Source organism: Anolis sagrei, chromosome X, assembly GCF_037176765.1.
Source record: "Anolis sagrei isolate rAnoSag1 chromosome X, rAnoSag1.mat, whole genome shotgun sequence".
Lineage (NCBI taxonomy): Eukaryota > Metazoa > Chordata > Lepidosauria > Squamata > Dactyloidae > Anolis > Anolis sagrei.
This window is the reverse complement of record NC_090034.1, coordinates 49,371,001-49,386,534: the sequence shown is the minus strand read 5'-3', so window position 1 is coordinate 49,386,534 and position 15,534 is coordinate 49,371,001. Positions and strand designations below refer to the sequence as shown.

The window sequence follows — 15,534 nt, the reverse complement described above, 5'->3', positions numbered from 1 at the left end:
CACTTGGGAAGTGTCTGACGTGTGATCCAATACAACAGCCAGCAGAGTGATCTTGTTCTTGTTTGCTGTGGACTCATCTTGTTGTGTTAATAATAATAATAATAATAATAATAATAATAATAATAATATAATCTCATTGGGGGCTGGTTCTTGTTCGGCAGGAAGCCAATACATATATTTTATATATAATGCAATAAAAATTATGTAATATAAAAATATAATATAACATGAAAGTATAATAAAATAATACTATAATAAAGATAGTATAATAATATAATATAATAATAATGCAATATAATAATACTAATGTATAACAACCATCTCCCTGTGTGTTTCAGGTGTTCCCATTGGAGGCTCGGGTGCTTGTGTGGCAGTGCTGGGTGCACTGAAGCCAATACATATGATAATAATATAATAAATATAAGGAAGTATAATATAATAATAAATATAATGAGAATAGTAATATAATGGTAATATAGTTATAATATAATAAGGAAGTATAGTAATACTATAATGTAATATAATAAGTAATATAATTGTTGTTCGTTCGTTCGTTCAGTCGTCTCCGACTCTTCGTGACCTCATGGACCAGCCCACGCCAGAGCTCCCTGTCAGCCGTCACCACCCCCAGCTCCTTCAAGGTCAGTCCAGTCACTTCATGGGATGCCATCCATCCATCTTGCCCTTGGTCGGCCCCTCTTCCTTTTACCTTCCACCTTCCCCAGCATAATTGTCTTCTCCAGGCTTTGCTGTCTCCTCATGATGTGGCCAAAGTACTTCAACTTGGTCTCTAGTATCCTTCCCTCCAATGAGCAGTCGGGCTTTATTTCCTGGAGGATGGACTGGTTGGATCTTCTTGCAGTCCAAGGCACTCTCAGCACTTTCCTCCAGCACCACAGTTCAAAAGCATCTATCTTCCTTCGCTCAGCCTTCCCTAAGGTCCAGCTCTCACATCCGTAGGTTACTACAGGGAATACCATTACCAAGTAATATAATAATGTAACGAAATAGTATAATAAGAAATAATATTATAAAAATTTGTTATAATCCTCTCCCTCCCTTTGTGTGTTACAGGCGTGTTCCCATTGGAGGCTGGTGGTGTTGCGTGGATGCTGGGTGCACTGGGGCAGGCAGGCCACTTTGTGTAGGGAAGCCAAGGTCCACTTGGCGATGGCCGAAGGGTGTGACCGTTCACGCATCCTGGTCTCCTGCCTCCGCCAATGGAAGCAGCGCCTCTGCAAAGCCCAAGAAAGGTCTGGTAGTGTCACCGCCAATGGTGGGATCCCCTCCTTCCCAACTTTCCTTCCTTCCAGCCCATGCCTTTCTTCCCTTCTTTCTTTCTTCCTTCCTTCCAGGGGAAGGCAAGCGACCCAAGCACAGGGCGTTCACTCCCGGAAACTACTCTCCAAGGCCTGGCAGGCCTGGATCCAGGTCAGGAAGAGGCAGGAAAGGATGGAAGGAAAGGGGGAAACAACAACAAGAGTAAACAAACAAACACATAATTCAAAATTGCAGGAAAGGGACAACGTGGCTGCCGCCCGGAGGCACTACCAAAGGAACACCCTCCAAACGGCCTTTGCCGCGTGGAAGGTAGTGCTAGTATTATATTACTATTTCTATTATATATTATTTTTAGGTATTATTATATTATATTGTTATTACATTATATTACAATATGTTACTATTTCTATTGTATATTATTATATAATATTTTATTGTTATATTTGTTATATTAATGTTTTTATTACAATATTATCTTATATATTATGTATTGTTATAGTAATATATTATACATATTATAGGGCTGTGGTGGCGCAGTGGGTTAAACCCCTGAGCTGCTGAACTTGCTGACTGAAAGGTTGGTGTTTTGAATCTGTGGGACAGGGTATGCTCCTGTTGATAGCCCCAGCTTCTGCCAACCTAGCAGTTCGAAACATGCAAATGTGAGTAGATCAATAGGTACCGCTTCAGTGGGAAGGTAACGGCACTCCATGCAGTCATGGAGGCGTCTACCAACAATGCCGGCTCTTCGGCTTAGAACCAGAGATGAGCACCACCCCCCAAAGTCGGAATTGGCTAGACTTAGTGTCAAGGGGAAGCGTTTACTTTATATATATTGTATTGTAATATATTCTTGCTATATTATTTATCTGTCATATTATAGTATATATTATTTTGATATTTTATTTCTCTTACATTATGTTATTCTATCTATATTATTATATATTATTTTGTATTATTCTTATAGTATATTACTATTTCTATATTGTTGTTATTGTTATTATATTGGGAATGGCTGTCATTGTACTCATTGTTGTTGCGCAGGTTTACCAGGAGAAGGCCCAACTGATCTTGTTGCAGGTGGTTGAGAAGGAGGAGGAGCACCACCGCCAGGCCCTACGGTAAAGAACCTTTCCGTGAATGGGCCCATTTAGGACTTTCCACTGCCTTTTCATGAATGGACTGAGCATTGCATTGTGTCGCTGTCTTGTAGGCACTCCTTGAGTGTTTGGAGGGCAAATGTGAGAGAAATGAAAGAGACAGTGCAGAAGGAGAAGCGAGCCCAGCAGCACTGCCAGCAAAGCACCCTACGCAAGGTCAGTGGCCTCCAACATGATCGTTCCCTCCTCCATCTGGGGATTTCCAAAATGGCTGCTTCCACCTCAAATTTCCAAAATAGCTGCCTCCTCCATGGCCACCTCTACTTCCTGGGGTTTCCAACATGGCCACCTCCTCTCCCTGGGGTTTCTAAAATGGCCACCCCACTTCCTGGGGGTTTCCAATATGGCTGCCCCCCTTCCTGGGGATTTACAACATGGCCACCTCCTCCTGGGGGTTTCCAACATGGCCACCCTCACTTCCTGAGCTTTCCAAGATGGCTGCCCACACTTCCTGAGGGTTTCTGATATGGCCGCTTATTTTTTGGTATTTCTAAGATGGCCACCCCCACTTCCTGGGGGTTTCCAAGATGGTCGCCTCTTTCTGGTGTTTCCAACATGGCCACCGCCTGGGGTTTCCAAAATGGCTGCCCCCGCTTTCTGGAGGTTTCCAATATGGCCACTCACACTTCCTGGGGATTTCCAACATGGCTGCCTCTTCCAGCTTCCTGGAGGTTTCTAAAGTGGCCCCCCACACTACTACTACTACTACTACTAATAATAATAATAAATCTTTATTTATATACTACTCTATCTCCCCTAGGGGGCTCAGGGCGGCTTCCACATAAACAAAATACACAGTAAACATGCAGTGTAAACAAAACGTAAGCATAGAAATATCAATACACACATATACATTTTAAAAACAACAACAATCACATATTATTCTTCCATGCAAATAAGCTGTCAGGAGCAGGAATTTCTGAATGGGCTAGGCAGTTTAAGAGGGCTAGGTCGAGGCTAGTGCAAAGAAAAACATGAGGGCCGGGGGAATGGGTAAGGTGCAATGACCAGGTCCCAACAATGGCCATAGTGGCCATTACCGGAGCCTACTCATTACCGGAGCCTATTAGAGAACTGCAAAAGGTCTCAGCCAGGGCAAGTACCCTGGAATGACAGAGGGCCGGAGTCATGGATGGGGTGCAAGACCAAGTTCCCACTACTGGCCAGGGGCTGGGACTAGTAATTAGTTGTTCTCAAAGGCCTGATGGAACCACCAAGTCTTCAAGTTCTTATGAAAAGAAAAGAGTGATAGAGCCTGTCTTATCTCCCTGGGGAGAGCGTTCCAGAGGTGAGGGGCCACCACTGACAAGTTTTAGCTATGCAAAGGCCCTCCAGGCCACCGCCAACACTTGAGCGTCAAGCAACAGCATTGAGTCCAGGAGGACCGCCAAGCTACGGACCTGCACCCTCAGGGGCTGTGTAACCCCGTCGAGCACAGGTTGCCACCCAATACCCCAATCAGTCCTGCAACTGACCAGGAGGACCTGTCTTGTCTGAATTAGTTGTCAACCTTTTAGCCCTCATCCAGTCCATCACAGCTGGCACTTGGTGGAAAGGAGTAGAGTTGGGTGTCCTCTGCGTACAAATGGCATCAAACTCCAAAACTCCGAATGACCTTACTTCCTGGGGATTTCCAAAATGGCCACCTCCTTCATGGCTGCCCCCACTTCCTGAGATTTGCAACATGGCTGCCTCCCTGCCCGATGGGTTTCCAACATGGCTGCTGCTTATTGGTTCCCTTCTTCTCTTTTCCCGTTGTTTTACAAAATGGTGCCCCTCTCGCTGCCTACAAAATGGCCGCTGCTTCTCGTTTCCCATACATTTTCTTGCTGTTTCGTAAACCACAGAAGTCTCCTTTCTGGGGTTTACAAAAGGACTCCTTCACGTGATTTCCAAGATGCCCATGGGTTCCAATAGGTCTCTTCCCCCATTGTTTCCAAAATGGCCACCCTTGTGACTTTCTCTAGGTGCCTTCCTGTTCTTGACAAAATGGCCGCCGCCTGTGGCTTCCAAAATGGCCGTGCTCCTCCCATTTTTTCCCCAATGTCCCCATTTTTTCCAGTATGGCCTCTTTTCATAGTTTCCAAAATGGTTGCCACCATTCCATTCTTTCCAGTGGCCGCCCCCTATAGTTACCAAATTTCCCCCCTCTGTGGGTTGTAAAACAACTTTTCCCTTGTATTGTCGAAGGCTTTCATGGCTGGAATCACTAGGTTCTTGTGGGTTTTTTCGGGCTATAGAGCCATGTTCTAGAGGCATTTCTCCTGACGTTTCGCCTGCATCTATGGCAAGCATCCTCAGAGGTAGAGGTCTGTTGGAATTAGGACAGGCATTGTCCTAATTCCAACAGACCTCTACCTCTGAGGATGCTTGCCATAGATGCAGACGAAACGTCAGGAGAAATGCCTCTAGAACATGGCTCTATAGCCCGAAAAAACCCACAAGAACCTAACTTTTCCCTTTCTTTTCAAAATGGCCTCCTGTCTTGCTTTCTATAGTTTCCAATATATCTCCCTCCCCTTGTTTCCAAGATGGCTACCTCTCGGTTTCTATGGTTTTCCATCCATCTCCCTCCCCTCATTTCCAAGATGGCTGCCTCCCTTTCCCTTCCATCTCTTTGCAGGCGACTCTCCTCTGGAGGCAGGCGGCTATTTTGGGCGTCTATAAACGGGAAGAGAAGGCTGAGGCCGTAGCGAAGGCGAGGATGTGCTTGGACTCTGGTACCTGCAATCTGCCTCCTTCCCTCCCTCCCTTTTGTCTTGGGCTTCTTCTTTACAACCATTTCATGTTGGATCTGTGGCCTTTCTTTCTTTCTTTCTTTCTCTTTCTTTCAAGGGAAACTGCGTGTGGCCTTCCTCCATTGGCAGTCCTTGGCTGCGGCCTCCCGGAGGGAGAAAGGCCTGATTGCCACAGCAACTCAACACTGTGCCCAGCAACGGCTGCGCAAGGCCTTCCTTGCCTGGAAGTGGTATCACCACCATTGCCTCAGGAAGCAGGTAGGTACGCAAGGCAATTCCCGATTGCTTTTTTCGGGGAAAGAAGATGCTGATGGTTTTGTGTTCCTTCCTTTGCAGCTCCTGCGGAACCGAGCGGAGGGGAGCCGGGCCCGGAACCTCCTCTCAGCCTCTGTCACAGCCTGGAAGCAGCAGGTGCGGCCAGGAACGAGAGGGGATGGGCCCCCAAAATGGCTGCCATTTGGAAAAGGATATTGGAGCCTCTATTTTGGAAACAAGGGGAAGGATTGGAAGCAAAGGGCAGTGGCCATTTTGAAAAAGGAACGGAGACTACCATTTTGGAAACATGAGGAAGGAGATTGATCGGACACAAGGAGGGGAGGCCATTTTTGAAAGGAAACGAGAACTGACATTTTGGAAACAAGGGGAATGAGATGGATTGGGAGTGGGAGGCGGTCATTTTGAAAAGGAAACGGGGGCTGCCATTTTGGAAATGATGAGAGCGAGATGGATTGGAAATGGGAGGGAGCCATTTTAGAAAGGAAACTGGAGCCACCATTTTGGAAACAAGAGGAAAGACATGTATTGGAAGCAAAGGGCAGCAGCCTTTTTGGAAACAAGGGGAAGGAGGCATTGGAAATAGGAGGCAGCCATTTTGGAAACAATGAGAGGGAGGTGGATAGGAAATGATGGGTGGTATTTTGTGGGTATGTGTAATACGAGACCTTCCCCATGGCCCCAGGGGTGTGTGTGCGAGGGCCTACCCAATGCCTAGAGGGGACCCAACAACATCCCTCCGCTTCCTTCCTTCCTTTGTAGTGGGCCCTCCGGCGACAGGAAGCGCTCCAGACAGCACAGGCCCTCTGGCTGTGGTCCCGCTCCCTGCGGGGGAAGGCCTTGCGGGCCTGGGCCCTGTGGGCAAAGGAGCGCCAGCGAAAAGCTGCCCGCCTCCAGGTGGCCGCCCAAGCCCACCGGAGCCTCCTGATCCAAGATGGCGCCGTCCGCCTCCTGCGCTGCGCCTCCCGGATGAAGGAAGTGCGGGCCAGGTCACAGGCGGAGAAAGAAGCAGAGGTGAGTCCACACAAAGGCTGGTCAGGAATCATTAAGCAATAATACCAGCTTTGATTGCTTATCAATAGGGGACTTATTTATTTTATTTATTTGTTTCACTTATATACCACTTTTTCCCTACGTGAGTGTGCTGTGAATGCGCACTATTGGTACTTCTGCGCATGCGCAGCTTTGCTCCGGAATCTTCAGTTAAAAATTTGAAAGGACTGACGGTTGGCCCCGCGCACGCTCCCCAGTACATTATAAATAGGACGCGGCTGGCCCAACCGCCTCCAGATCTCTTCATCCGCGCTAACAGCAGTAGCTCGGAATTCTTCTTTGTCTAGCGCTAAGCTATTCAACAAAATGGCAAATACTAAAGGTTTTAAGCGTTGCTCTTCCTGCCAGAGCAACTTCCCTGATAATGATGCACATTCTCTGTGCATTGCTTGCCTGGGTGAAGGACACTTGTCACAGGCATGTTCAATCTGCCAGTCCTTCACCCCGAAGACACGGAAAAACCGGGAGATTCGTCTGAAAGCTGCCCTTTATGAGCGGGCACTTCTCCCTGAACCTCAACAACATAAAGAGAAAGTATTACCTGAGTCGGCGATCCTGCATGCGGCCTTGAAAAAGCCGAAGTCCAAAAAGGCCATTCAGAGTAAGGCGGCCTCGGCAAAGACGGCTGGATCCCAGGCCGCGCGTTCGCTGTTAGTTTCGCCCCTTAAAGGGGCAAGAGAGTCCCCTCCTCGTGGCTGTTCCGCTGGGTCAGCACCGGAGCCGACCTCCGCACGCCTCGCGCGGGCTCGGGAGGAAAACGAAACAGAAAGGGACTTGGAGTCGAAGACACGCCCCGCGCGTGCGCAAAATGAAAACATGACTCCCCCGATGCCGACACTCTCGGCGCCGGCTCCTCCCACTGTGTCAGCTGTTGGTCTTGGGGAGGAGCCGGCTGGCGCGTCCCTAGCAACGCTTCCCTCGACGTCGGGGATGTCCGTTGCTGCTGCCCTGACTCGGCGCCGGGGGCGCGCACCGTCGCGCTCTAATAATAAGAAGCGGAGGCGCCAGGAGTCGAGCTCAAGTGACTCCTCCTCTTCGTCTTCAGCCACAACTTGTTCGGATTCCTCCTGCTCTGCGAGGAAGCGCAGGCGTGCGCGCGCACGCAGAGCAAGATCCCTTACTAGGGCTAATGTGGAGGAGCACAACGAAGGTGGACGCCCCCTTCCTCACCCGGGAGTGTATGAGATAACTCCCCAGGGGCGTTTTGTTTACTGCGGTCCTCCCCCTGCCTGTTCTGCTTATCGTAATGCAGACTATGGACCCAGGAAACACAGTGGGAAGAGTGTGCGAGGTAGAGAACTCCTCCCTGTGCACCATGGCCATCATGGCCATCAGGGTGCTTGTTGGAATCAAGGACATACACCTCTCCCATCGATTGCTGAGGACCTCCCTCCAGTTGATGATGATGACTCTGATTCTTCAATTGAAGTAGTGGACTCACCCATTGCAGACAAGGATAAAAATACCAACGCAAAGCGCATAGAGGACTACAACATGTTTGCTCAGTTGGTTAGCAGAATGATAACTGCATTGGACATTCCAGCCCCAAAGCCGGTTTCAACAGTGGATGATCCTATGTACCCTTCTGAAGAACAGGACGGTTCACCATCCTTGCTGCTTCCAACTCTTCCTTATTTATTGAAACTGACTAAGGTCCCCGATGTGGCCCCGTCGGCTGCTCCCGCAGTGCCAAGGAGGGTCGACCTTCTGTACAAAGTAGATTTGACACTAGCAAGTTGGATTGCCCATCCTACACAGCCGAATACGGTGGTGGCGGAGGCAGCTAGGGCAAAGAGACCTAAGAAATATTCCATAACGCCACCAGATAGGGAGGGCAAGAAGGTTGACTCACTTGGGAAGAAAATACATGTGGCTGCGGGTTTGCTTGCCAGGATGGCGCATTACGCTACTTATTTTAGTGGATACCAGAGTTTTCTCTGGAACAATATGTTGCCCCATATTAACCTCCTGCCACCTGAGGACCGTCGTCTTCCAAAGGCGTATCAGGGCGAGGCATTGATACTATCTAGACTGCAGAAGGACTTTGCCAAGCATATGGCTGAGATATCGGGCAAGCTCTTTGCCACTGCCACGGCCATACGGCGACATGCGTGGCTGCGTAGTTCTTCATTGTCAGAGGAGAGCCGCTTGTTGGCGGAAGACCTTCCCATGACTGAGGAAGGTCTTTTTGACCCAACAACGGATGAAAAGATAAAGCAATCTCGGGAGGTTTTGCATGCTGCCAAATATCCATACCAGTATCCATACCCATGGCAGCCAGGTAACTTTCAGAAGCCTAGGTGGCAACAAGCCCAGCCCTTTAGCCGTAGGGCGAATTACAGTGGATTTAACTCTAGTCAGGGCAATCGGAATAATTCCTCAAAGTTTCAAACTGGCAGAAAACAAAATTATTACACAAAGCCTAGGTATCAGCCATATCAATCTAAGGCTAAGGCCGCAGGTGGCACAAGACGTCGTCTTTGACGATTCCAATGTTGATGTTATCTGTAGCCCAAGGGGTGGCGTAAATGCCTCCATTAAACAAGTTAGTTACATTTGTTATAAGGATAGACTTCGGCCTTTTGCAGGGGCCTGGGCTGCGATAACTACTGATAGGTGGGTCCTCAAGATAGTTGAGGAAGGTTATTCGATAGAGTTTGTTTCGCTGCCCCCGTTGGGATATATAAAAACCACACCTGAGTCTCCAGCACTGCTGGAAGAAGTTGAAACCCTTTTGGCTAAAGGGGCCATTTCTCCGGTTGATAGTTCAATGATTGATAACTGTTTCTTTTCTCGTTACTTTTTAGTGACTAAAAAAACAGGTGGTTTGCGTCCAATTTTAGATTTAAGAGGGGTGAACATGTACATTGATGCAAAGAAATTTCGGATGGTCTCTCTTCCTATGATCCTTCCTCTTCTAAATAAAGACAATTGGTTCGCAACCATAGACTTAAAGGACGCATATTTTCATATTTCCATGGCGGAACATCATAGGAAATACCTCGCCTTTATGGTGGGCGTTAAGGCTTACAGTTTTAATGTATTGCCTTTCGGCCTTACTACGGCCCCCAGGGTTTTCACCAAATGTATGGCGGTAATCGCTGCTCACCTCAGAACTAGGGGCGTTACGGTGTATCCATACATAGACGACTGGCTCTTGGTGGCAGACACGCGAGAACGCTTACAACTGCACATAGACCTAACTATTTCTCTTCTCCAGTCTTTAGGTCTCGTGGTAAACAGGGAAAAATCACATCTAGTACCTGTCCGCAAGATCCAGTTTATTGGAGCACTCCTGGATTCAATCCATCAGAGGGCGTTTCTGCCAGAGGACCGATTTTCGTCCCTCAAGTCTTTGGTTGTGTCTGCCCTGAATTCGAGGAAAGTGTCAGCAAAAAGGATCCAAGTCCTGTTAGGGCACATGGCATCTACGACTGCCGTTACGCCTTACGCCCGGCTTCGGCTAAGGCCCATTCAAAATTGGTTTCTGTCCGTTTTTCGCCCTGGCCTAGACAACCCCCATGTGCGGTATTGCATTCCGGAGAAGGTCCGGCGTGCCCTTTTATGGTGGACAGAGCCGGACAATGTGACTGTAGGCATGCCCTTTCAGGGCCCCGATCCATCTGCCGTGGTCACGACGGATTCCTCCATGAAGGGATGGGGCGCACATTACGAGGGTTTGACTGCCCAAGGTGTCTGGACACCAGAAGAATCTCTACATCACATAAATGTTCTGGAGTTATTCGCCGTAGAAAAGGCTCTGAAATCCTTCGAGATGGCATTGTTGGGCAAGGTAGTACAGGTGGTCACGGACAATACTACGACAATGCATTACATAAACAAACAGGGGGGAACAAGATCACAGGTTCTGTCACGCCTAACAATGCGCATCTGGAAGTGGTGCATAGCCAGAGAGATACACTTAGTGGCCGTACATCTCCCAGGGGAAGAGAATGTCTTAGCGGACAATTTGAGCAGGGCCCCCATGGCCAACCACGAGTGGTCTGTCAATCTCAGGGAACTCAATACGATCTTCAAGATCTGGGGTTTTCCGACAATAGATCTTTTTGCGTCACAGGAAAACGCAAAGTGTCCCCTTTATTGTGCCCGCAGGAGGGCGGACTTCACCAGGGGGTGTCTGGGAGATGCGTTTCTACGCAAGTGGAGCAACGAATTTCTGTATGTGTTTCCACCATTCCCACTGCTCCCGAAGGTCATCTCAAAGATTCGGAAGGACAACGGGGACTGTATCCTGGTGTCGCCATGGTGGCCTCGCCAGCCATGGTTTGCAGCCCTCCTCGATATCTCCAAAGGGAGGTACAGGAGGTTTCCAAACAGGTTAGATTTGTTAACATCGCAGAACGGGAAGGTGCTTTACCCAGATGCCCATACATTGAGGCTGACTGCCTGGAGGATCGCTCCAAGCAGTTAGGAACTTCCGACAAATTGTCTGCCCCAGTTAGGGCCATTTTAGACGCAGCGCAAAAACCATCTACAAAGCGCTCTTATGTGTACAAGTGGACACGCTATTCCCAGTATATGAAAGGAAGAAATGTGGACCCTGTAAATGCCCCAATCTCGGCGATTTTGGATTTTTTAGTCTCCTTGTCTAGTTCAGGATTGTCCCTGTCATCACTTAAATGTTACCTGGCGGCCATGTCATGGTATAGGAGGAAAGAGGGATTGCCATCCCTTTTTTCTGAATATTTGGTTAAGCTTTTCCTTAAGGGGTTCAGTAATGTTAAACCAGCAGTGACTCCAATAGTTCCTTCGTGGAGCCTGGAGGTTGTACTTTCATCCCTTCAAGGTCCTCCTTACGAGCCGTTAGCCACGTGTGATATATCGCACCTCTCTTGGAAGACCGCCTTTCTGGTGGCGATAACATCGGCCAGGCGTGTTAGTGAGATTTGCGCCTTAAGATCGGATGAACCTTACCTTCGGTTCCACAAAGATAAGATCGTGCTCCGCACGGACATTTCTTTTCTTCCCAAGGTGACGTCTTCTTTCCACATGTCCCAAGAGATAGTTTTGCCAGCCTTTTTTCAGTCACCCACTTCCCCTATGGAGCGTGGTCTCCACTTGCTGGACGTGCGTCGGGCAGTGGCCTTTTATCTTAATAGAACTAAAAGTGTGAGGAAAACACCAAGGCTTTTTGTAAAATACAGGAAAGATGCCTGTGGCCTCCCTGTTTCTACTCAACGCCTATCTTCTTGGATAGTGTCTGTGATCAAGTTAGCTTACAAGAACTCGGGACGTGAGTTGCCGGTTGGGGTGAAAGGACACTCTACAAGGGCGGTGTCTGCAACAGCTGCCTTTTGGAAAGGTGTGTCTTTGGATGCCATATGTCGCGCTGCCACCTGGTCCACCCCGCTAACATTTGTGTCGCACTACAAGTTGGATCTACAGGCCAAGAAGGATGCTGCTTTTGGTCGTGCAGTGTTGTTTTCTGCGGTGGCATGACTCCCGCCGTCCAAGGTGGGTAGCTCGCTAGTCTTCTACCAATAGTGCGCATTCACAGCACACTCACGTAGGGAAAATGAGAGGTTGCTTACCTCTAACCGTAGTTTCCCTAGTGATGTGCTGTGAATTCGCACGGCCCCGCCCATCCTCCCCGCAATTTGTCATGCCTCCTCCTTCTGACTGCTTTAGCGGCGGAAGAGATCTGGAGGCGGTTGGGCCAGCCGCGTCCTATTTATAATGTACTGGGGAGCGTGCGCGGGGCCAACCGTCAGTCCTTTCAAATTTTTAACTGAAGATTCCGGAGCAAAGCTGCGCATGCGCAGAAGTACCAATAGTGCGAATTCACAGCACATCACTAGGGAAACTACGGTTACAGGTAAGCAACCTCTCATTTCTCAACCCCTGGGTATTCAAAGCACTTCACAATGCCCTAATCTGTCCCTAATCAATACAGGCATTGATTCATCATCAATATTAAAGTTCCATTTATTATGAACTAAAGTTCACATTAATAATGTTTTGAAATTAGTATTTTCTTCATTTTGGTCCCTGTGAAATGCATACATACGGGTGTCCTGCACCTGCACAGGCGGTTTAGGAGCTCTCTAGAAGCTCTTAAGAAATAAATTTTGGCTAAGGCCCTGCCCACTCTCCCTTGTGGTATATATAGCCAGTGGGAGAGGCTACCACCCCAGTTCCTTCTTTCCGCCACAGTACGCAGTTAGGAATTTCTCCCACTGGCTATATATATATATATATATCACAAGGGGAGAGTGGGCGGGGCCTCCGCCAAAATGTATCTCTTAAGAGCTTCTAGAATCTAGAGAGTTCCGTAATTACCTGCGCAGGCGCAGGAAACCCATATGTGTTGATTTCACAGGTGACCACTCGAAGAAACATGGTTACAGGTAAGCAACCCATACTTTTTAGGTATTAATATTGATACTATGGATTAAAATCCTACTGATTGTGAACAAAGGTCAATATTGATTACGTATCAAATCTCCACTGATTATGTACTATTGATTACGGATTGAAATTTGCATTGATTACAGATTAAAGTCCTTTTGATTACTCATTGAAATTGGAATTGATTAAAGTTCTATTGATTGTGAACAAAGGTTGGTGTTGATTACACATGAAAGTACAATTGATTATGAACTAAAATCACATTAATTATAGAATAAAAGTATTTTTAATGGATTGGTACTATGGATTAAAGTCCTATTGATTACGGATTGAATTTGACATTGATTATGTATCAAAGTCCCATTGATTGTGAACTAAAGTTCACAGTAATCATGGATTAAAATTAGTATTTTTTAATGGATTGGTACTGACTATGGATTAAAGTGCTACTGATTACGTATTGAATTTGGCATTGATTATGGACTAAAGTCCCATTGATTGTGAAAGAATGTTGTTATTTATGTATCAAAGTCCCATTATTTATGAACTGTTCATTACTTTTTGAAATTGGCATTGATTGTGGATTTAAGTCCCAATGATTGTGAATGAAGGCCAGTATTGATTACGTATCAAAGCCCCATTGATTATAAACTAAAGTCCTATTGATTACGGATTGAAATTGGTAATGGTTACTTATCAAAGCCCCATTGATTGTATACTAAGGTTCACATTCATTATGTATCGATTAGGGCTAGAAGTGGGTCTCAAGAACTAAAATCAATGGATGGAGCAAAGCCCATATTGATTATGGATCAATTAATTTATTCCTCCCTATTTATTCCCTCCCAACAAGACTGCCATCTTTCGTCACCAGGCAGTCGCGCGTTGCTTCTCTCTGTGGAAGCGGAAGGCCTTTCTCCATCGCCATGGCGACGTCCCTCCCAAGAAAAGGGTCACTTTTGGGGAGGAACAAGAACAAGATGGCAGTGGAGGAGCGTTGCCAGCCATTTTGGGGAGGTGGGCGAGGCCTCAAAGGTCACATGACGAGGACCAGCTGATGGCCGAGTTGGGAGCCATCGAGCAGCAGATGCGGCGACACCATGAATCCCAGCATCAGCTCCAGTAAGGCAGTCATCAATAACAGACTTCATCAATACATTGATCAATACATTGATCAACACCGAACTTTTTTGAGTCCGGCATCCAATTTTCCCCTCCTTCCAGGTCTTTCCGGCGGAGGCTTCGGCTCCTGCAGAAATGGCAGGAAGTGCAAGCAGAAGGCGAGGAAGAAGGGGGCAGAGAGTCACAGGAAGTGGAAGGCGCTGTCAATCAGGTAGGGGAGGGCGGCCATCTTGGGATCTCTCTCTCCCTCCGGTAAAATCAACCCTTTCATTTCCTTCTTCCTTCCCATCTTTATGTATCTTTCCTATGCCTGTTTTTCGTTCTTCATTCCTTTCCTTCCTTTGTGCCATTACTTTTTTCCTTCCTTTATTCCATTCATCTTTCCTCCCTTTTCTTCCATTTCCTTTCTTCATTCCACTCTACCTTCCTTCTTTCTCTTCCTTTTCTTTCATTTTCTTCCTTCCTTCTTTTGCTTATCTTCCTTCCTTCCTCCTCCTCTTCCTTCTTCCCTTCCTTTCTATTCCTTTCCTACCTCATCTTTAATGTTTATTTTATTTCTCTTTTCCTTTTTTCTTCTATCCTTCCTTCTTTACTTTATTCCATTCATCGTTTTTTCCTTCCATCTTTGTCTTTTTAATTTTCATCCTCTTTTCCTTTCTTCTAATCTTGTCTTTCCTCGTTTTCTTCTTTCCAATTTCTCCTTCCTTTATTCCATTCATCTTCCCTTTCCTTCCCTCTCTTCCTTCTCCTTCCTTCCATTAATTCTTCCATTTCCTTCTTCCTTCCTTCATTCCATTCATATTTCCATCCTTCTGTCTTTTCTAATGTTCATTTTCTTCCTTTTCCTTCTATCCTTTCTTCTTTCCCCTTTCCTTCCATTCATTCATCCTTCCTTCATTTCCTGTTTCCCTTCTTCTTTCTTTATTCCATTCTTCCACCCTTCCTTTCTCTCCCTTATTCCATTAATCTTCCCTTCCTTCCATTCATTCATCCTTCTTTCTGTTTCCTTCCTTTATTCCATTCATCTCCCCTACCTTCTCGCTATTCCTTCATCATTCCTTCTTTCCATTTCCTTTCTTCCTGCTTTCCTTCACTCTATTCATCTTCCCTTCCTCTTTTCCTCCCTTCCTTCTATTCATTCATCCTTCTTTCCTTTTTTCTTCCCATTTCCTTTCATCCATCTTTCTTCTTTCTCTTCCTTCCTTCCCCAGCTCACCCTCCAGGCCCGTTCCCTCGAAGCCCACTTGGCAGCAGAGAAGGGCAAGATGGCCACCTGCATCTCCCGCCTCCAGGAAATCAGGAAGGCCCTCGACACCTTGGACAGGAAGTGACTATAGAGTTGCCTTGGAGGAGCCGGGATGTGCCTCGAAGGGTCGATACATTCCTTTGTCAAACCACGAGACCAAGAGATGAATGCACAGATATAGATATATATTTAAGGCTCAGGAGAAACATATTATCATTATGAAACAAATAAAGATTAAACGTTTGGAATGTGTTACAGAAAAACCCAGTGCAAATTCCTTCTTTTCCTTCCT

The 15,534-nt window shown here is 46.9% G+C and overlaps 1 protein-coding gene across 6 annotated transcripts in view; it reads left to right on the top strand.

Annotated features, from left to right (window-relative positions):
* SFI1 (SFI1 centrin binding protein) overlaps nucleotides 1-15,505 on the top strand; it is a 41,090-nt gene extending 25,585 nt beyond the window's left edge. For 4 of the 6 annotated variants that reach the window (XM_060785211.2, XM_060785212.2, XM_067473342.1 and 1 more), the window contains exons 14-24: nucleotides 1,075-1,253; nucleotides 1,356-1,590; nucleotides 2,326-2,402; nucleotides 2,495-2,597; nucleotides 5,065-5,161; nucleotides 5,277-5,437; nucleotides 5,516-5,590; nucleotides 6,215-6,466; nucleotides 13,728-13,996; nucleotides 14,099-14,207; nucleotides 15,208-15,505. In XM_060785211.2, coding sequence (XP_060641194.2) covers nucleotides 1,075-1,253; nucleotides 1,356-1,590; nucleotides 2,326-2,402; nucleotides 2,495-2,597; nucleotides 5,065-5,161; nucleotides 5,277-5,437; nucleotides 5,516-5,590; nucleotides 6,215-6,466; nucleotides 13,728-13,996; nucleotides 14,099-14,207; nucleotides 15,208-15,327 — 1,677 coding nt within the window. In that variant the 3' untranslated portion in view covers nucleotides 15,328-15,505. The remainder of the gene's footprint in view (nucleotides 1-1,074; nucleotides 1,254-1,355; nucleotides 1,591-2,325; nucleotides 2,403-2,494; nucleotides 2,598-5,064; nucleotides 5,162-5,276; nucleotides 5,438-5,515; nucleotides 5,591-6,214; nucleotides 6,467-13,727; nucleotides 13,997-14,098; nucleotides 14,208-15,207) is intronic. The other 2 variants (XM_067473343.1, XM_067473341.1) reach the window with 2 other exon arrangements.
* Nucleotides 15,506-15,534: the final 29 nt, after the last annotated feature.